The sequence below is a fragment of the Macaca fascicularis genome, chromosome 17, assembly GCF_037993035.2.
Source record: "Macaca fascicularis isolate 582-1 chromosome 17, T2T-MFA8v1.1".
Taxonomy (NCBI): domain Eukaryota; kingdom Metazoa; phylum Chordata; class Mammalia; order Primates; family Cercopithecidae; genus Macaca; species Macaca fascicularis.
In genome coordinates, this window is record NC_088391.1 from 12,078,528 (window position 1) to 12,100,507 (window position 21,980).

General features: G+C 41.5%; 1 protein-coding gene and 1 pseudogene across 1 annotated transcript in view; both read left to right on the top strand.

Moving 5' to 3' along the window:
* The window catches only part of BRCA2 (BRCA2 DNA repair associated), a 92,896-nt gene that overhangs the window by 52,150 nt on the left and 18,766 nt on the right, over positions 1–21,980 (top strand). Inside the window, exons 19-24 of the mRNA XM_005585600.5 lie at positions 3,870–4,025; positions 4,442–4,586; positions 10,083–10,204; positions 12,673–12,871; positions 13,103–13,266; positions 13,360–13,498. Coding sequence (XP_005585657.3) covers positions 3,870–4,025; positions 4,442–4,586; positions 10,083–10,204; positions 12,673–12,871; positions 13,103–13,266; positions 13,360–13,498 — 925 coding nt within the window. The remainder of the gene's footprint in view (positions 1–3,869; positions 4,026–4,441; positions 4,587–10,082; positions 10,205–12,672; positions 12,872–13,102; positions 13,267–13,359; positions 13,499–21,980) is intronic.
* LOC102122674 (interferon-induced protein with tetratricopeptide repeats 1 pseudogene) lies at positions 18,044–19,725 on the top strand (annotated as a pseudogene).

Sequence of the window (21,980 nt, forward strand, 5' to 3'; positions counted from 1 at the left end):
ATACATGCTGGCTGGGCACGGTGACTCACGCCTATAATCCCAGGACTTTGAGAGGCCAAGGTGAGTGGATCACTTGAGGTCAGGAGTTCAAGACCAGCCTGGCCAACATGGTGAAACCCCGTCTCTACTAAAAATATAAAACTTAGCCAGGCATGATGGCATGCTCCTGTAGTCCCAGCTACTGGGGAGGCTGAGGTGGGAGAATCACTTGAACCTAGGATGCAGAGGTTGCAGTGAGCCAAGATCACACCATTGCACTCCAGCCTGGGCCACAAAGTGAGACCCTGTGTCAAAGAAAAAACAAACAAACAAAAAAAACATGCTTACTAGTTTCGTCTATCAAAAACAACAACAACAAAAAAATGAACAATCCAGCAGTACTGAGTATCCCTAGTTCTCAGAATGTTTTCTAAGTACCATTTTCTCTTAAAAAGATGCAAGGTGTCTTGAAGAAATGTCTGAGTCCAGATTCAGGGGAGGATATATATGAATCTGGAAAGTCTTGACATACCAGAAAAAAACTAAGCATCAAACACTACTAGTGTCATGTCAAAAGGACTCAGGAGTGTACTAGAATAGATTCTTACTGATCAGAGATCAAATAATTTGAGCATCAGAAAGGATAATAACAGGCTGGGCACAGTGGCCCACACTTGTAATCCCAAGATTTTGGGAGGCCAAGGTGGGCAGATCACTTGGGGTCAGGAGTTCGAGACCAGTCTGGCCAACATGGTGAAACCCCATCTCTACTAAAAAATACAAAAATTAGGCCTGGGGGCAGGTGTCTGTAATCCCAGCTACTTGGGAGTCTGAGGCAAGGAGAATTGCTTCAACCCAGGAAGCGGAGGTTGCAGTGAGCCAAGATCTTGCCGCCGCACTCCAGCCTGGGTGACAGAGCGAGACTCCATTGCAAAGAAAAAAAAGAAAAAAGGATAATAGCAAAAAATTGAAATTCATAACAAATGATACCTCTACTCTCATTGTTTTAAAAACTAAAGCCCAGGCACAGTGGCTCACACGTGTAATCACAGTACTTTGGGAGACTAAGGTGGGCAGATTGCTTGCATTCAGGAGTGTGAGACCAGCCTGGTCAACATGACAAAACCACATCTCTACAAAAAATACAAAAATTAACCAGGTGTCATGGTATGCATGCGCCTGTAGTCCCAGCTACTTGAGAAGCCGTGGTGGGAGGATGACCTGAGCCCAGGAGGCAGAGGTTGCAGTGAGTTGAGATCGTGCTACTGCACTTCAGCCTGGGTGACAGGGCCAGACTCAGCCTCAAAAAAACAACAAAGACTAAGTAAAAGGAGAAAAAAATCAAGCATTTATTTTTCTTCTCTTATGTGATCTATATATTGGGACCCTCAAGTAGATCAGGGGAAGTTTCTGTTTATAAAAATGTTTCAACAAATAAGGAATAATAGAATTAAAATATAACCATTTCGCAACCCTCAAATTAGGGTTGTCTTTTCTTCTAATTCTTTGTTTTTTGAGATGGGGTCTTGCACTGTTGCCCAGGCTGGAGTGCTGTGGCGTGATCTTGGCTCACTGCAACCACCTCCTCCCAGATTCAAGCAATTCTCCTGCCTCAGCCTCAGCCTCCTGAGTAGCTGGGATTACAGGCATCCACCACCACACCTGGCTAATTTTTTTGTATTTTTAGTAGAGATAGGGCTTCACTATGTTGACTAAGCTGGTGTCGAACTCCTGACCTCGTGATCCGCCTGCCTTGGCCTCCCAAAGTGCTGGGATTACAGGCTTGAGCTACTGTGCCCAGCCCTTTTCTTCTAATTCTTAAAGTGAATTTGTGTCCACCAACATAATTTTCAAGAGACCTTTATTATTCCCTAAATGTTTTCTCTCTTTGTGACATTCAGTTCTTGTTTCATAGATACAGTATCTTCTTTTTTTTTTTTTTTTTTTTGAGACGGAGTCTTGCTGTGTCGCCCAGGCTGGAGTGCAGTGGCCGGATCTCAGCTCACTGCAAGCTCCGCCTCCCGGGTTTTTACGCCATTCTCCTGCCTCAGCCTCCCGAGTAGCTGGGACTACAGGCGCCCACCACCTGGCCCGGCTAGTTTTTTGTATTTTTTAGTAGAGACGGGGTTTCACCGTGTTAGCCAGGATGGTCTCGAACTCCTGACGTCGTGATCCGCCCGTCTCGGCCTCCCAAAGTGCTGGGATTACAGGCTTGAGCCACCGCGCCCGGCCAGTATCTTCTTATCTTTCTAAAGCTAATGATTAATGTTTTGTTTTCATTTTCATTTTTTCTGCTTCCTGCATTTTTTTTTTTAAATGAAAACCTTTCTCTGTTTGAATCTCTCAGGTTAGAGACTTTCCTCAATGGTGATCATTGACTGATCCACAAGTTGTATGTGTGGTGAGGCTTGTCAGCTCATAGGGTAGTAATGTGATAATTTAACTAGGAGACCCTCAAATATCAGTGACTGTTCCGAGAGTTGAGCAGAGTAAGGAAATTAATGGGGAGAGTCATTTTCAGCATAAAAATTTTATTTCAGTTTTGTTTTCAATAATAGCATCTCACCCCCACCCTGGCTGCGTCTGCTCAGTGTTCCAGAGAGTCCACGATATGTATGGTTCAGCCCTCCAGAAAGTAAAGTCTCCTGCATTTTTTTTTTCTTTTAAATGCTGCAGCAAGAATAGGGTCCTGGGTTCTTTTTTAGTATGAGGGAGGGACAGCCACCTGGCTACTTGGGATAGGAAAGAAAATCTGGTGTTTCAACTACTTTTGTACAAAATGTCAACCATTTTTTCCTATTTTCAGCCCCACCATATGCTCCAGCCTTCACAGGTACCTGTTGCCTCCAGTTTCTGCGTGTTTTCCTTTAATTATTTTGTTATTTAATTATTTTGTTCCTTTAATTATTTTATTTCATATTAACTCCTTACAACAAGTTTGGTGGCTGAATAACCTTGGGCAAGTTGTGTAGTTTCTCACATATTTTAGTTTTATCGTCATCTGTAAAATGGAGATGAGTCTTAGGATTATTGTGAAGAAAATTTGTTTTTTTCTTTTTCTTTTCTTTTCTTTTTTATTTGGAGACGGAGGCGCGCTCTGTCACCCAGGCTGGAGTGCAGTGGCACAATCTCAGCTCACCGTACCCTCTGCCTCCAGGTTCAAGCAGTTCTCCTGCCTCAGCCTCCCAAGTAGCCGGGATTACAGGCGCCCTTCACCTCACCTGGCTACTTTTTTTTTTTTTTTTTTAGTAGCGATGGGGTTTCACCATGTTGGCCAGGCTGATCTCAAACTCCTGACGTCAGGTGATGCGCCTGCCTCGGCCTCCCAAAGTGTTGGGATTACAGGCGTGAGCCACCTTGCCTGGCCAAAGATTAATTGTTAATATACGTAAAGTGCTTAACACTATGCCAGTTACCTTAGTAAGTGTTCGATGAATATTTGCTCTTTGTGTTAACCATAATCATTCTCAGGCTGCTTTGTCATTTACTCGTTCCACAAATTCTTAGCTTCCAAAATTTTGGTGATGCCTCACTTCCTATTCTCTCTGGTTGCCTTTGTCCATGTAGGTTTTTTGAGGAAGCTTGATTGAATAAGTGTATTTTAAACTATTATGTTTAAATTGAAGTTCCTTTTATCTGTTTTCTAATAGAAACATTTAAATAGCATTAAAAACTTGTAGCAGTATAAACAATATGTTTGAGAAGTACTCTATTTTGAAAATATTTTCACTTTGATACATTTTTTACTTACTGTCTTACTAATCTTCCTAAGACTTTTTAAAGTGAATATTTTTAAGGCAGTTCTAAAAGAATGAAAACTCTTATGATAACTGTAATAGAATTGAATACATATTTAACTCCTAAATCCATCTATTTATTAATTTGTCCAGATTTCTGCTAACAGTACTCGGCCTGCTCGCTGGTATACCAAACTTGGATTCTTTCCTGACCCTAGACCTTTTCCCCTGCCCTTATCATCACTTTTCAGTGATGGAGGAAATGTTGGTTGTGTTGATGTAATTATTCAAAGAGCATACCCTATACAGGTATGATATATTCTTGAAACTTATCATATATTTCTTTCTTTTGATAAGCTTTATTTTTTTGTTTGTTTGTTTGTGACGGAGTTTTGGTCTCTTGCCCAGGCTGGAGTGCAATGGCGTGATCTTGGCTCACTGCAACCTCCACCTCCCGGGTTCAAGTGATTCTCCTCCCTCAGCCTCTCAAGTAGCTGAGATTACAGGCATGCGCCACCCTACCCGGATAATTTTGTATTTTTGGTAGAGACGGAGTTTCACCATGTTGGTCAGGCTGATCTCAAACTCCTTACCTCAGGTGATCCACTCACCTCAGTCTCCCAAAATTCTGGGATTACAGGCGTGAGCCACCGTGCCTGACCTGATACAATTAATTTGAAAGTTATATATATGACTTTTTTGGTGTGTGTAACATATTATTACAGTGGATGGAGAAGACATCATCTGGATTATACATATTTCGCAATGAAAGAGAGGAAGAAAAGGAAGCAGCAAAATATGTGGAGGCCCAACAAAAGAGACTAGAAGCCTTATTCACTAAAATTCAAGAGGAATTTGAAGAACATGAAGGTAAAATGGGTTATATGGTACACATTTTTATTTCTAATATAAGAACAAAGTTTTAGAGACTTTCAATTTAACATTTTTAATGAGTAAATAGTTTTTATTTTGAATAATAAATTGACTTTATTTTTTAGTATCTGGAGTATTCTTTTTTGGTATTAGAGAAAGCATAGCAACAAGGGACAGAAATATCAGATTATTTTTCCCTAAGCCATTTGTAATATTTTTCCTGAGTTCTTACCTATATTATGTGACTTTTGCATTTTTGTCATTGTAGTTATTAGTTTTCATGTGTTATGATGCCTGGAACTAGGGCCTATTGTGGTGTCAATTTTAATGTTAAAAATCGTGGTGTTTTTATGTTTATATGACTTAAATTTTATTTTTTCATATCTCCCTTTTGTTGTTGCTGAAGATTTTATGTTTTTCTTCATTTCTTCATGATTTATATAGAAGATATAACATGTTCTATAGAACTTATAGTTCCATAGTTATCTGCAGAAATATTGCTTCTTATATTTTATTTGCTTAAAATTATCAACTATTTTCATAAATAAGTGATTATGAAATCATTTACAGGCATACCTCAGAGATACTGTGGATACCGCAATAAAGCAACTATTACAGTAGAGCACATCACATGAATATTTTGACTTCCCAGAGCATACAAAAGTAATGTTTACACTATAGCGTAATCTCTTAAATGTGTGGTAGTAGCATTGTGTCTTAAAAAAACAATGCACATACCTTAATATACTTTATTGCTAAGAAATGCTAATGATCATCTGAGCTTTCAGTGAGTTGTAATATTTTTGCTGGTGGAGGATCTTTCCTTGATGTTGATGCCTGCTGAATGATCAGAGTGGTAGTTGCTGAAGGTTGGGGCGGTTGTGGCAATTTCTTAAAATAAGACAAGAGCATTTGCAACACTGATTGACTTTTCATTTCATGAAAGATTTCTCTGTAGCATGCAATGCTGTTTGATAGCATTTTATCCACGGTAGAACTGCTTTCATAATTGGAGTCAATTCTGTCAAACTCTGCTTTATCAGAGTATTATGGAATATTCTAAATCCTTTGTTGTCATTTCAACAATATTCACAGCACCTTCACCAGGAGTAGATTCCTTCTCAAGAAACTACTTTATTTGCTCATCCATAAGAAGCAGCTCTGTATTAATCTGTTCTCACACTGCTATACAAAATACCTGAGACTGGGTAATTTCTAAAGGAAAGAAGCTTAATTGACTCACAGTTCCACTTGGCTGAGGAGGCCTCAGGAAACTTACAATCATGGCAGAAGACAAAGGAGAAACAAATACATTTTTCATAAGGTGGCAGGAGAGAATGCAGGGTCAACTGCCACTTTTAAGCCATGAGATCTCGTGAGAACTCCCTCACTAGCACAAGAATAGCATGGGAGAACCACCCCCATGATCCAGTCACCTACCACCAGATCTCTCCCTCAACACATGGGGATTACAATTTGAGATGAGATTTGGGTAGGGACACAGAGCCAAACTATATCATTCTGCCCCAGACTCTCCCAAATCTCATGTCCTTTCCACATTTCAAAACCAATCATGCCTTCCCAACAGTCCCCGAAATTCTTAACTAATTCCAGCATTAACTCAAAAATTCAAGTCCAAAGTCTTCATCTGAGACAAGACAAATCTCTTCCATCTATGAGCCTGTAAAATCAAAAGCAAATTCATTACTTCCAAGATACAATGGGGGTACAGGTATTGGGTAAATGCTCCCATCTCAAGTGGGAGAAATTGGCCAAACAGAGGGACTGCAGTCCCCATGCAAGTCTGAAATCTAGCCAGGAAATCATTGAATCTTTTTTTTTTTCTTTTTGAGATGGGGTCTTGCTCTGTTGTTCAGGCTAGAGTGCAGTGGAGAGATATTGGCTCACTGCAGCCTCTGCCTCCTGTTTCAAGCAATTCTCATGCCTCAGCCTCCCAAGTAGCTGGGATTACAGGTGTACACCATCATGCCCAGCTAATTTTTGTATTTTTAGTAGAGATGGGGTTTCGCCATGTTGGCCAGGCTGGTCATAAACTCCTAGCCTCGCTGGGTGTGGTGTCTCACGCCTGTAATCCCACCACTTTGGGAGGCTGAGTTGGGCAGATCATGAGGTCAGGAGTTCAAGACCAGCCTGGCCAACATGGTGAAACCCTGTTTCTACGAAAAATACAAAAATTAGCTGGGCGTGGTGGCACACATCTGTAATCCCAGCTACTTGGGAGGCTGAGGCAGGAGAATCGCTTGAACCTGGGAGGCGGAGGTTGCAGTGAGCCAAAATCGCACCACTGCACTCCAGCCTGGGCAACAAAGCAAGATTCTGTCTCAAAAAATAAATAAATAAATAAATAATAAAATAAAAAAATAAACTCCTAGCCTCAAGTGAGCCACCGCACCCAGGCCAGTCATTAAAGCTCTAAAATCTCCTTTGACTCCATGTCTTACATCCAGGGCATGCCGAATAAGGGGTGATCTCCCACGGCCTTGAGCAGCTCTGCCCCTTTGGCTCTGCAGGCTACAGCCCCTGCATCTGCTTTCATGGGCTGCCATTGAGTGACAGCCACACAGTGCAGACTGTCAGTGGAGGATGATGGCCCTCTTCTCACAGCTCCACTCGGCAGTTCCCCAGTGAGGACTCTGGGGGGTGGCTCCAACCCCATATTTCCCTCCCAATTTCCCTCTCATACTGTGCTAACAGAGGTTCTCTATGAGGTCTCTGCCCCCGCAGCAGACTACTGCGTGGACATCCTGGCACTTCCATACATCCTCTGAAATCTAGGCAGAGGCTCCCACAGCTCACCTCTTGTCTTCTGCACACCCACAGGCCCAACACCACATGGAGGCCATCAAGGCTTGGGGCTTGCACCGTCTCAAGCAATGGCCTGATCTGTACCTTGGCCGTTTTTATCAATGGCTGGAGCTAGAGCAAGTGGGATGCAGGGTGCCATGTGCCATGGCTGCACAGAGCAGTGGGGCCTTGGGCCCAGCCCACAAAACCATTTTTCCCTCCAAGGTCTCCAGGCCTGTGATAGAAGGGCCTGCTGTGAAGATCTCTGACATGCCTTGGAGACACTGTCTCCATTGTCTTGGCTATTAACATTGGTCTCCTTGGCCGGGCGCAGTGGCTCAAGCCTGTAATCCCAGCACTTTGGGAGGCCGAGATGGGCGGATCATGAGGTCAGGAGATCGAGACCATCCTGGCTAACACAGTGAAACCCCATCTCTACTAAAAAAAATACAAAAAACTAGCCGGGCGACGTGGCGGGCGCCTGTAGTCCCAGCTACTCGGGAGGCTGAGGCAGGAGAATGGCGTAAACCCGGGAGGCGGAGCTTGCAGTGAGCTGAGATCCGGCCACTGCACTCCAGCCTGGGCGACACAGCAAGACTCCGTCTCAAAAAAAAAAAAAAAGATTTGTCTCCTTGTTACTTATGCAAACTTCTGCAGATGGCTTGAATTCTTTCCCAGGAAATGGATTTTTCTTTTCTATTTCATGGTCGGGCTGCAGGTTTTCCAAACTTTTATGCTCTGCTTCCCTTTTAAATATAAGTTCCAATTTCAAACCGTCTCTTTGTGAACACGTATGACTGTGTGTTTCTAGAAAAAGCCACATCACACCTTGAGCACTTTGCTGCTTAGAAATTTCTTCCACAGGATACCCTAAGTCATCTCTCTCAAGTTCTACATTCCATGGATCTCTAGTGAAGAAGCAAAATGCCACTAGTCTCTTTGCTCTAAAGCATAGCAAAAGTGACCTTTGCTTCAGTTCCCAATAAAATCCTCATCTCCATCTGAGACCACCTCAGCCTGACTTCATTGTCCATATCACTGTCAGAATTTTGGTCAAAACCATTCAACAAATCTCTAGGGAGTTCCAGACTTTCCCACATCTTCCCGTCTTCTTCCGAGCCCTCCAAACTGTTCCAGTCTCTGCCTGTTATCTAGTTCCAAAGTCAATTCCACATTTTCAGGTTATTGTTATAGCAGTACCCCTCTCCTGGTACCAATTCTCTGTATTAGTTCATCCTCATACTGCTATAAAAATACCTGAGACTGGGTAATTTGTAAAGGAAAAAGGTTTAATTGATTCACAGTTCCACATGGCTGGGGAGGCCTCAGGAAACAACGTCGTAGTGGAAGATTAAGGAGAAGCAAGTACCTTCTTCACAGGGTGGCAGGAAAGAGAGGACGGGGGAACTCTCACTTTTAAGCCATCAGATCTCTTGAGAGCTCCCTCACTATCATGGAACAGCATGAGGGAAACTGCCCTCGTGATCCAGTCACCTCCCACCAGGTCCGTCCCTCGACGTGAGGATTACAGTTCCAGATGAGATTTATGAAGCTCCTCATCATTTAAGTTTTAATGTGACATTGCAGTAATTCAGTCACATCTTCAGGCTTTACTTCTAATTCTAGTTCTCTTGCTATTTCCACCACATATGCAGTTACTTCCTGCATTGAAGTCTTGAACCCCCGCAAAGTCATCCATGAGGTTTGGAATCAACTTCTGGTAAACTTGTTATTGTTGATATTTTGACTTCCCATGAAACACTAATGTTCTTAATGGTATCTAGAAGGGCGAATCCTTTCTGAAAGGTTTCAATTCACTTTACCCGTATCTATCGGAGAAATCACTATGGCAGCTATTCTTTATAAGACATGTTTCTTAAATAATAAGACTTGAAAGTTGAGATGACTCCATGATCCATGGGCCACAGAATGGATATTGTGTTAGGAGGCATGAAAATAACATTAATCACTCTATACATCTCTGTCAGAGCTATGTGACAGAAACGTGAAGTGAGCACATACTGTTGGAAAAATGGCACCAGTAGGCTTCCTCAACATAGTTTCCACAAACCTTCAATTTGTGTTTAAAAAGAAATGCAGTATCTGTGAAACTCAATAAAGTGCAATACATTAAAACAAATATACTTGTGCTTAACTCACATATTACTGTAATTAAACTCTGTATGACTTTTTTTTTTTTTTTTTTTAACCGTGAGTACACTAGTTTCAAAATTTCCTAGAAAACTTATAGCAGGCCGGGTGTCATGGATCACATCTATAATCCCAACAGTTTGGGAGTCCAAGGTGGGTGGATCAGTTGAGGTCAGGAGTTTGAGACCAGCCTGGCCAATATGGTGAAACTCTGTCTCTACCAAAAATGCAAAAATTATCCGGGCATGTTGGCATGTGCCTGTAATCCCAGCTACTCGGGAGGCTAAGACAGGAGAATCACTTGAACCCGGGAGACAGAGGTTGCAATGAGCCGAGATCACACCACTGCACTCCAACTTGGGTGACAAGTTGAGACCCTGTCTCAAAAAAAAAAAAAAAAAAAGAAAAAACTTTTAGCAGATACATAGTTTCTTATTTTAAAATTTCCCTTCTTTGGGTGTTTTATGCTTGGTTCTTTAGTTTTAGTTGCTTTAAATTTACAGTTTAGTGAATTAATGATCCTTTTTTTTTTCTTAGAAAACACAACAAAACCATATTTACCATCACGTGCACTAACAAGACAGCAAGTTCGTGCTCTGCAAGATGGTGCAGAGCTTTACGAAGCAGTGAAGAATGCAGCAGACCCAGCTTACCTTGAGGTGAGAGAGTAAGAGGACATATAATGAGGCTTGATGATTATTCAAGGTGGGAAGCTGTTTTAGACTCTCTGGCTATCACGGGAAGGAATATGTTGAAATGCTGCATTTCTCAGAAGGGATGTGTACATTTCTGGGATTTTCAGTGATGTACCAAACCAGTGTGGTGGTACGTTTTCAACTCTATACCAAGTAGAGGAGGGGAGGGTTCTAGAATTTTATATATTAAATAAATTTGGTTTAAAATACAGGCAAAACTTGTTTGTTTTATTTTTGTCCCTCCTGTACTCTGAAGCAAAAACCTTTTTTATTTTTAAGATAAAACAAATATCTTCAAAGTAATGGCTTAGTTTCCATGTTCTTAGCTGTTTCTCAAGTCCTATCTGGAGTGTTCTTGATAATCCTCTACCCTAGGGGTAATTCGGTAGAAATGTTTCAGAAGCTCTAAATTGTTAGAAGTTAGCATAGGCTTTAGAATCGTGGCATTCTCATTTTATTAACAAAGTGAATGAGAATAAAATAGCTGGCCAGGCACAGTGGCTCACGCCTATAATCCCAGCATTTTGGGAGGCCGAGGCGGGCAGAATACCTGAGGTCGGGAGTTTGTGACCAGCCTGGCCAACATGGTGCAACCCCATCTCTACTAAAAATACAAAATTAGCCAGGTGTGGTGCGCATGCCTATGATCCCAGCTACTCAGGAGGCTGAGACAGGAGAATCGCTTGAATCCAAGAGGCAGAGGTTGCAGTGAACCCAGGTCATGCCATTGCACTCCAGCCTGGGCAACAAGAGCAAAACTCCGTCTCAAAAAAAAAGCTATTAAATGGGCATAAAATATTGTTTTAGGATCAAATAATATATATAAAAGTTCCATATAAATGTTAGTTACTATTATTAGAACATAATTTTATATATTAAGCTACCTCCTAAATGTTTAGACGGTAGATACCTAAAAAAATTCAAATTCTAAGATTAGTTTGTTAGATAGGAAGGAGCAAATATTTTACCAAAACTGCTGGTTGTTAATTGATTAATTTCATTTACTTCATGTGAATATAGCCTTGAATTTCTTAAATAGTGGGACTACAAAATAAACAATATTTCATCAGTAATGTAAGCAGCGTTGTACTGAGTAAAATTCCCTCCTGTTCTGAAATGTTACAATTTGGGTTCTCCCTGTGAGAAGTGAGTCCAGTTTTAAAACTTGTGAGTATACTTGCTGCAGGTCTGAAAATGAAGGCTTTATGATTATTTCTTGAAAAATTATTTGCCTCTATCTTTTATAATATTATTTGTCAAAGCTTGTGCATTCTATGTATCATCATGAAGACAGCTTTAATTTCATCCACAGAATTTAACAATTTTTTTTGTCTGGACATAAGGGAGCAGAATAAGAGTTGGAGTAGGGCCTTGCCCAGCCACTCTGTAACTGGACAAGTAATGTATTTCTTAGGACCTCATTTCCACCTTCTATCAAGGGAAAACCTAACAGTAGGTTATCTTTAGGGTTCTAAGTGCCTATGAGTCTATGAGATTTTACTTTTTTAAAGTTATCTTTGTAATTCTTTGAGGAGAACATAGGCATCCATTTTTAAAACAGTCCTTTTAGAATTTGTTTTCAGTAACAATGTTGAATGTTGGCCTTCTGAAATCAGGTTTTACAACAAAATGGTTTAAACACTGCCTGCATATTTAGAATCTCTATACCTCCATAAGAAACAGAGATTGGATAGTCTCTCTTCCCACTATAGATTAGGATATTAAGATGTATAATATCCTAACGTGTAGCAGCAGTCTGGTATGTTACATGTCTAAATTCCATTTTCTATTTTATTTGTTTATTGATTTATCTGTTTATTTTTGTTACACTGGGTAAGATTCCCAAGAGGTACAGGTAGAAATTTGCTAAAGTGAGTAGGACAGAAGTGTAGAGGCAAACATAAAAGTATGTTTAGTACATATCTGTTTTAAATTGTGTCTACTATTTAACAGTTAATGAAATTATACTCCCAGGGCTAAGAATCAGGGTTCTGGGGCCAACCTCTACCTATGTGGTTTGTGCAAATTAGTTGTTCTCTTTGTGCCTCAGTTTTACCTACAACACGGAAACTATGAATATTACTTACCTCATGGATTGTTGTGAAGATTAAATGAGTTAATACATTTACTACACATAGATCTATTTCTCAAAATAATGAGCATTCAAATGTTAGCCATCTGTAATGTAGATGGTGATGATTATGATTATTAGAGTACATTTATAATTGGAGGATCATTTTTGCCTTAGGGAAATAGAATTATTAACAGTTTGAGGCACCTGAGAATACTATGTGAGAAACAGATTACGTTAACCACACCCTGAGGATGAGCTCTAATTTTGTTGTATTTGTCCTGTTTAAAGCAATCCGGTTACAATGATGGGACTTTTTAGTTTTAATTGCTTTTTATTCCAATATCTTAAATGGTCACAGGGTTATTTCAGTGAAGAGCAGTTAAGAGCCTTGAATAATCACAGGCAAATGTTGAATGATAAGAAACAAGCTCAGATCCAGTTGGAAATCAGGAAAGCCATGGAATCTGCTGAACAAAAGGAACAAGGTTTATCAAGAGATGTCACAACTGTGTGGAAGTTGCGTATTGTAAGCTATTCAAAAAAAGAAAAAGATTCAGGTGTGTGTGTAAATGCTTTGTTTTTATCAGTTTTATTAAGTTAAAAAATGGCCTTACTAACAAAATGATTATAAATCCAGATAAAGTATAAAGTTAGTTTATAACAGAGAAGCAAAAACCACCAACGCCTACAAAGAGATAATATAAAAGATGATCTGTATTTATTTTGAAACAAAAATTTAAATGATAATCACTTCTTCCATTGTGTCTTTCTCATCTTTCTCTGAACAGTTATATTGAGTATTTGGCGTCCATCATCAGATTTATATTCTCTGTTAACAGAAGGAAAGAGATATAGAATTTATCATCTTGCAACTTCAAAATCTAAAAGTAAATCTGAAAGAGCTAACATACAGTTAGCAGTGACAAAAAAAACTCAGTATCAACAACTACCGGTACAAACCTTTCAGTGTGATTTTTCAGTTTTGATAAGTGCTTGTTAGTTTATGGAATCTCCATATATTGAATTTTTGTTTTGTTTTCTATAGGTGTCAGATGAAATTTTATTTCAGGTTTACCAGCCACGGGAGCCCCTTCACTTCAGCAAATTTTTAGATCCAGACTTTCAGCCCTCTTGTTCTGAGGTGGACCTAATAGGATTTGTAGTTTCTGTTGTGAAAAAAACAGGTAATGCACAATGTATTTAATTTTTTTGTTTATTCTTTTGAAAAACATTGTCTTTTAAAATCTCTTATGATTAGTTGGAGCTACCAGTTGGCAAATTTGCTAGCTAGTGATCTGAAAGTAAGCGTCTTTGAACCTCAGATTTTTAATGAAAAGCAATTCAATATTATTTCAGGGGTAACAGTTTACATCCCAGTCTGTGCTACTTAATTTTATAGAAATTGTCCTTAATTTTATTTTCTGCAATTTATGTTTTCTTACTATTTCTAATGTATGTGTTTATCCCATTGTGATGTTATATTGATGTCCTCAATTTATTGCTTTGGCCATCACTCTCTACTTTTCATTGTACAGGGCTGTTTATTATCTCAGAGTCAGGCTTTTATTTTATTGAATATATGGTCTTACTAAGTTCAACAGCATGAACCTATTGTGAAGAATTCAAGAGTTTTCTTCTATTTGTTGAGTTTTGTTTTCTTAGTTTTGTTCTTTCTCTTTTGCTTTTTAAAATTTTCTCGTTTTTTAAATGTGTTTGTGTTTGCTTAGTTATGTTTTAGTGCTTTGTGGGGTTTTCTTTGACTATATTATATTAGTAAGCCACATTGTTCCCATGCCATTTTATTTCATCTTGATCATATTTGGGTGACTCTTTTCACACATTTTATTGTTATTATAGAAGGTGGATAACTTTTGTTTATTTAATTAATCGATATTTAATGACTGTTATGTACCAGACACTGTTTTAGGTGCTGGGTACAGAGCAATTAACAAAACAGATAGAATCCCTACCCTCATAGAGCTTACATTATGAGGTTGGGGGAGGGAGAGTACAAACAAAGAAATAAGTAACATACATGTGTATAGTTTTTTTTAGTGCTCAGAAAAAAAAGATTAAGTGGGTGGGAGGGTAATGTTAGGGAAGAGAGAGGGCTGTAATTTTAGATTGAGAGGTGAGGAGAGAGACCTCCCTGGAAGGTTGACATTTGAGTGAAACTTGAAGGAATTGAGTGAGTGAGGTGAGGCATGTGTCCATGTGGGGAAGAGCTTTCCAGGCAATTACAAAGGTAGTGGTGCGGCGGGATCATGCCTAGTGTACCATTGAGCACTGGCAGAGACCAGAGAGTGAGAAGTAACAGCCAGGGACAGAGGCAGTGAAGAGCCAGGTTGTGTGGGGGTCCTTGTGTGAACTGTAACTTCCTGTGATGACAGGACGTCACAGGAAGATTCCAAGTGGAGGGACACAGTCTGACAGGTTTTCACAGGCCGCTTTGTTGAGAATAGGCTGTAGGGGGCGCAAGAATACAAACAAGCCATTTGGAGGCTCTTTCAAGCACTTAGGCAAAAGATGAAGATGAACCAAACAAAAGCAATGTAAGTGGTGAGAAGCAGTCAGATTCTTGTTGTATTTTGAAGGTAGGGGGACAGTGCAGGATGGTCTGAGCATTGGGAAGAATGGAACTGCCACTTAGAAGGAAAGACTGAAAGAAAAGCAAGTATTTGGGGAAGTTCAGGAGCTCAGTTTTAGATGCTTATTAGGCATCTAAGTAGAAATGTCTACTTGATGGTTACATAGGAGTCTGTTCAGAGGAATGGCTGGATATGAATTTGGGAGTCATCAACATACAGGGGACATTGAGACCGGGTCTTGCTCTGTCGCCAGGCTGGAGTGCAGTGGCACGATCTCGGCTCACTGCAAGCTCCACTTCCCGGGTTCACGCCATTCTTCTGCCTCAGCCTCCGGAGTAGCTGGGACTACAGGCGCCCGCCACCACTCCTGGCTAATTTTTTTTGTTGTTTCAGTAGAGATGGGGTTTCACCATGTTAGCCAGGATGGTCTCAATCTCCTGACCTCGTGATCCACCGCCTCGACCTCCCAAAGTGCTGGGATTACAGGCGTGAGCCACTGCGCCCGGCCGGCCATACAGGGGACATTTAAAGCCAGGAGACTGGATGAAGTCACTGTGGGCATGGGAGTAGATAGAGAGGGAAGAGATCGAAGACCTGATTGAAGCCTTTTATACTTAGAAGCAGGGAAATATAAATATAAATGTCGATATAGGAATCAGTAAAAGAAATAGAGGAATGGCCAGAGAGGTTGGAGGAATGCTGGAAAGAGTGAGGTATGCTGAAAGCCAAGAGAAAAAAAAATTGTCGAGTAGTGAGAGTGATTAAGTCTGCCAAATGCTATTTCATAGAATTGATAATGAAGTGAGGACCAAGAATTGATCATTGGCTTTAATACCGTGGAGGAGCACTTTCAGTGGACTGAAGTGGGGCAAAGGAAATGGAGGGAAAGGAGGAATGATAGTGAATATAGGTATTTTGAGGATTTTTGCTTTAAGAGAAGAGAAATTAATCAGTAGCCAGAAGGGGAATTGGGATCAAGAGAACATTTGCTTTTTCAGATGAAAGTGCTAATAGCATACTGATGAGATACTCTATGCTAATGAGAAAGATCCAATAAAGAGGGTAAAATGCAAGATGGAAGGAAAGCAGGAACAGCTGTAGGGCACTGTTCTCAGATACTGTGTGGTATGGTCTCTAGAGGCTCTGTTCAGATTGGCCTTAGCTAGCAGTAGAGACTGTTCATCTGTAATCACAGGAAAAAAGAGTAAAGTACGTAGGTACAGATACCAGTGGAAGAGTTGATATACAAGAGGAAACTTCTGGCAGACCTCTTTTGATTGCTTCTGTTTCCTCGCTGAAACAGGGCACAAAATCATCAGCTGAGAGTTGGAATGAAGAAAAGGGGGCCAGATGTGGTGGCTCACGCCTGTAATCCCCACACTTTGGGAGGCCGAGGCGGGTGGATCATGAGGTCAGGAGATCGAGACCATCCTGGCTAACACAGTGAAACCCCTTCTCTACTAAAAATACAAAAAATTAGCTGGGCATGGTGGCGGGCACCTATAGTCCCAGCTACTCGGGAGGTTGAGGCAAAATGGCGTGAACCCGGGAAGCGGAGCTTGCAGTGAGCTGAGATCGCGCCACTGCACTCCAGAGTGGGAGAGAGAGCGAGGCTCCTTCTCAAAAAAAAAAAAAGAAGAAGAAGAAGAAAAGGGTGTTGAAGGTTTGAGAGAAAAGGAAAGGCATGAAATAATTATCTAAGAAAGGCGTAGAGTAGCCAGGTGCAGTGGCTCACGCCTGTAATCCCAGCACTTTGGGAGGCCGAGGCGGGCAGATCACGAGGTCAGGAGATCGAGACCATCCTGGCTAACACGGTGAAACCCCGTTTCTACTAAAAATACAAAAAAAATTTAGCCGGGCATGGTGGTGGGTGCCTGTAGTCCCAGCTACTTGGGAGGCTGAGGCAGGAGAATGGCGTGAACCCGGGAGGCGGAGCTTGCGGTAAGCCGAGATCGCGCCACTGCTCTCCAGCCTGGGTAACAGAGCGAGACTCCGTCTCAAAAAAAAAAAAAAAGAAGAAAGTGGTAGGGTAAATGGACTAAGTAAGTACATCATGACTGCCAGGGCCCACTGGAGGTTTAATGTTCATGAATATATTGTAGTTGTGTGATATTTTTTCAGACGTGTTCAGCTCTGATGGTGTGGGCATGAAGTAGTTGGAAAGGAGAATTTAACCAGGTCTGTAGTTTAGCTGGGTAAGTAATGCAAAGCAAGAAGGGCAAAGAATCTGGGGGTATATGCAAAAGGAGGGTCTAAATAATTGACCTTGGACACAATGCAGAGCAAAGAAGAGACATTAGAGGAATCTGGATCAATGAACAGGAGATAAGAAAAGTTGATTGTAGGCCCCAGTGGGTTTGAGTTAGGGTTTTAGAGGGAGTGAACTGGGCAGATCAAAGGTAGGTGGTTGAAGAAGGAGGTACTTTAAATTGAGATTCTGGGGGAAATGGAGTTATTGGAAATAAAAGTCTTAGGTATGTCCACTGGAGTGAGTTACCAATGGAAAATAGAGGACATGACCATTTAAGAAGAAAACAAGGAACTTAGGAGCAACAGAGTGTTGGAAGGATTGCCTGTGAGGCTACTGAAATTTCCAGGAAACAAGACCATCGTGATGACAGAATGACAGTGAGTTATGAGTTAAAATCTTTAAGAAATGAAAAGGAATGAGTGAGCCGGGGTCAATGGATGCCTGTAGCAAGGAACAGTAATGAATGACAGAGTCTGATAACATGAGATTCAAAACTGAGTGTTTTTAGAGTGGGAGGAGCAGCAGTGAAGCATGAGGAAGACATCTGCCTCATCTCGGCCTCCAGTAGCACAGGGTCTGCAAGGGCAACTGTGCCGGCAGACAAGAACCAGGTTTGTTGCAACAAGATGGCAGTGAGAGCACCTGCAGGAAAGGGTGAGGGTGGTGGAGATCTTACTGAGTTCCAGAGGCCCCAGTGAAAGGATTCCAGGAGACGGAGAGGTAGGAGGAGAGATGGTGCCCAGAAAGGCCACGTCCAAAACCTGGAAACGGAATCCAGGGAATTTGGGATGACTGAGAGCCTGTGCTGCCTTTTTTAAATGTTTTAATTTTTGTGTGTATATAGCAGGTGTATATATTTATGGGGAAGCCTGTGCTTGTTATGGGGACTAACACGAGATTAGCTCTTGGCCCCAAGGCAAGGTGTGGGGGGAGAAGAAAAAGTGAGGAGGCCTAGATGTCAGAGGAGTCTGGCTAGACCACTACAAAACTGCTGCCTAGTTCACAGCAACCATGAGTAAAAATGCTGATGATCATCGGGTCAAGGGTAGTCTGGAGCAGTTAAGATGTCACTTTACATGGGAAGTATCAATTAAAGATGATGAAATGCCTGATTTGGAAAACAGTCTTGGACCAGATTGGGTTTCTAGACACTAAATTCAGTGTGGGAATACAACCTACTAGCCTATGTGAAACACCTGAAAGACCAGAATGAGGAAGTTCTGGAGAACTTGAAAGAAGCTGAAGACTTAATCCAGAAAGAACGTGCCAATCAGTTAGATGTGAGAAGTCTGGTAACCTGGGGCAACTTTGCCTGGGTGTATTACCACATGGGCATACTGGCAGAAACCCAGACTTACCTGGACAAGTTAGAGAACATTTGCAAGAAGTTTTCAAATCCTTTCTGTTACAGAATGGAATGTCCAGAGATGGACTGTGAGGAAGAACGGGCCTTGCTGAAATGTAGAGGAAAGAATTATGAACAGGCCAAGGCCTGCTTTGTAAAGGATCTGTCAGTGGATGCTGAAAACCATGAACTCAACTCTGGGTATGCCATCACGACCTGAATGGCTTTAAATTAGCAACAGGGGATCGCAAGTCATTTTCTTTGCCTACCCTAAGGCAGGCTGTCAGACTAAATGTAGATGATGCATATAGTAAGGTTCTCCTTGCCCTGAAGCTTCGGGATGAAGGACAGGAAGCTGAAGGAGAAAAGTGCATTGAAGCAGCTCTGGCCAATATGTCCACGCAGACCTTTGTCTTTGGATATGCAGCCAACTTTTACTGAAGAGAAGGATTTGTGGATGAAGCTCTTGAGCTCTTAAAAACCTCCTTGCAGGCAACTCCCACTTCCGCCTTCCTGCCTCACCATGTAGGGCTTTGTGACAGGGCACAAAAGATCCAAATGAAGGAAGCTACCAACAGGCAGCCTAGACGGCAGAACAGAGAAAAGTAGACAAAATGATAAGATCAGCCGCATTTCATCTTCAGTCCGCTGTGGAACAAAAGCCCACATTTGAGGTTGCCTATATAGACCTGGCAGGAATGTAGATAGAAGCAAGCAATCACAGAAAAGCTGAAGACACTTTTCAAAAAGTGTTATGCATGAAACCAGTGTAGAAGAAATAATGCAAGACATATATTTGCACTGTGGTAGAGTTCAGGAATTTCAAAAGAAATCTGATGTCAGTGCAATTATCCCTTATTTAAAAGCAATACAAATAGAAAAGGCATCATTTTCAAGGGATAAAAGTGTCAATTCTTTGGATAAATTGGTTTTAAGGAAACTTCAGAGAAACGTGTTAGACTTGGAAAGCTTAAGCCTCCTTAGGTTTCTGTACAAATTGAAAGGAAACATGAATGAAGCTCTAGAGTACTATGAGTGGGCCCTCAAACTGGCTGCTGAGTTTTAGAACTCTGTGGGACAAGGTCCTTAGGCACTCAAATATTGACCACTTTCATATTTCATTTGATTTTTTGTTAACATATACTAATCGAGGCTGAGGTGAGTGGATCACCTGAGGTCAGGAGTTTGAAACCAGCCTGGCCAACATGGCGAAACCCCTTCTCTACTAAAAATATAAAAATAAGCCAGGTGTGGTGGCACACACCTGTAATCCCAGCTACTCGGGAGGCTGAGGCAGGAGAATTGCTTGAACCTGGGAAGCGGAGGTTGCAGTGAACTGAGATCGCAGCACTGCACTCCAGCCTGGGCCACAGAACGAGACTGCATCTCAGAATAAAGAAAAAGTGATAATCATCTTTTCTGCTTGCTGTTTTCAGAAACATATTATGTAATTCACTGTAATGATGTAATTCTTACAATTTGTACAATTTGTATCAAATTTGATAAAATATTAGTTGCATTCAACAATTAGTGAATCAATGTGTGTGCGCATGTAAGAGAAACCATTTGTATGAGTGCTATGAAATAGAAAAAAAAGTTAGGTAGATTTGTAGGAAATAAAACAGTGGACTTACACTAAAATAAAAAAGTGAGAAGGTCGGCGCCGTGACTCAGTGTAATTCATGACTCTCTACTTATCCAAGATTAATTTTTTTCCTCCTCTCTTAGTTACGGTGTGAGGGCTGGATATTTGAGTTTCTATTCATGATACAGTATATATCCCTGGAAGATGTCTCTGGTTCTAGATCGTTTTTCTCAGTTCAGTGAGTAATGCTGTGTATTTACTTGCTATAACAAAGAACCATAGACTGGGGACTTAAAGGAAATTTGTTGTCTCACAGTTCTGGAGGCTGGAAATCCAAGATCAAAGTGTTGGCAGGGTTAATTCCTTCGGAGGCTGTGAGAATCTGTTCAGTGTCTCTCTCTTTTGCTTCTGGTGATTTGCTGGCATTTTTTGGCATTCTTTGGCTTGTAGATATCTTGCCTCCACCTTTGCCTTCATTGTAAGATGGTGTTCTCCCAATGTACATGTCTGTATCTAAATTTCCCCATATATTAGGACTCCACTCATTATATTAGAGCCTACCCATATGTATGGGTGGAGGATTACCCAGGTGCTGAGGCAAGAGACTGAAGGTACAAACTGTTTCAGTATAATAAAGAAAATAGAGTAAGAATAGTCATAATACAAATTAAAGAGATCATCATGGACAATTAGCAATCATTATTATAAACGTTAATCATTAGATTTTAATATTACTCTTTGTTGCATTACTAATATAACCTAGGAATAACCGGTGGGTATAGGGTCAGGTGCTGAAGGGACATTGTGAGAAGTGACCTAGAAGGCGAGAGGTGAGCCTTCCGTCATGCCCACATAAGGGCCGCTTGAGGGCTCCTTGGTCAAGCGGTAAGGCCAGTGTCTGGGAAGGCACGTCTTACTTAGCAGACCGCGAAAGGGAGTCTCCTTTCCTTGGAGGAGTCAGGGAACATTCTGCTCCACCAGCTTCTTTTGGAAGGCTGGATATTATCCAGACCTGCCCGCAGTCATCCAAAGGCCTAAACCCCTCCCTGTGGTGCTGTGCTTCAGTGGTCACACTCCTAGTCCACTTGCATGCTTCTCCCATACTCCTGGTTCCTCTTTGAAGTTTGTAGTAGATAGCAGTAGAAGAAATAGTGAAAGTCTTAAAGTCTTTGATCTTGTAAGTGCAGAGAAGAAAACGCTGACATATGCTGCCTTTCCTCTGTTTCGGCTACCTAAAAGGGAAGGGCCCCCCCCCGCCCCCCGTCCTGTAATCATGTGACTTGCTTTACCTTGTCAGTCACTTAGAAGATTCACTCTCCTTACCCTACCCCCTTTTTTTGTATGCAATAAATATCAGCGAGCCCAGCCGTTCGGGGCCACTACCGGTCTCTGTGTCTTAATGGTAGTGTTCCCCTGGGCCCAGCTGTTTTCTCTTTATCTCTTTGTCTTGTGTCTTTATTTATTACAATCTCTTATCTCCGCACATGGGGAGAACACCCGCTAATCCCTGTTGGGCTGGACCCTATACATATGACCTCATCTTGTTTTCTTTCTTTGAGGTAGGGTCTCACCCTGTTGCCCAGGCTGGAGTGCAGTGGTGCGATCTCAGCTCACTGCAACCTCCTCCTCCCCAGTTCAAGCAATTCTCATGCCTTAGCCTCCCGAGTAGCTGGGACGACAGGCACGTGCCACCACACCCGGCTAATTTTTTGTATTTTAGTAGAGATGGGGTTTCACCACGTTGCCCAGGGTGGTCTTGAATTCCTGAGCTCAGGCAATCCACCTGCCTCAGCATCACAAAGTGCTGGGATTAAAGGCTTGAGCCACTGTGCCCAGCCTGTCTTAGGATTTTTCGACTTTATAATGGTCTGAAAACAAAACATGAGTACCTTACAAC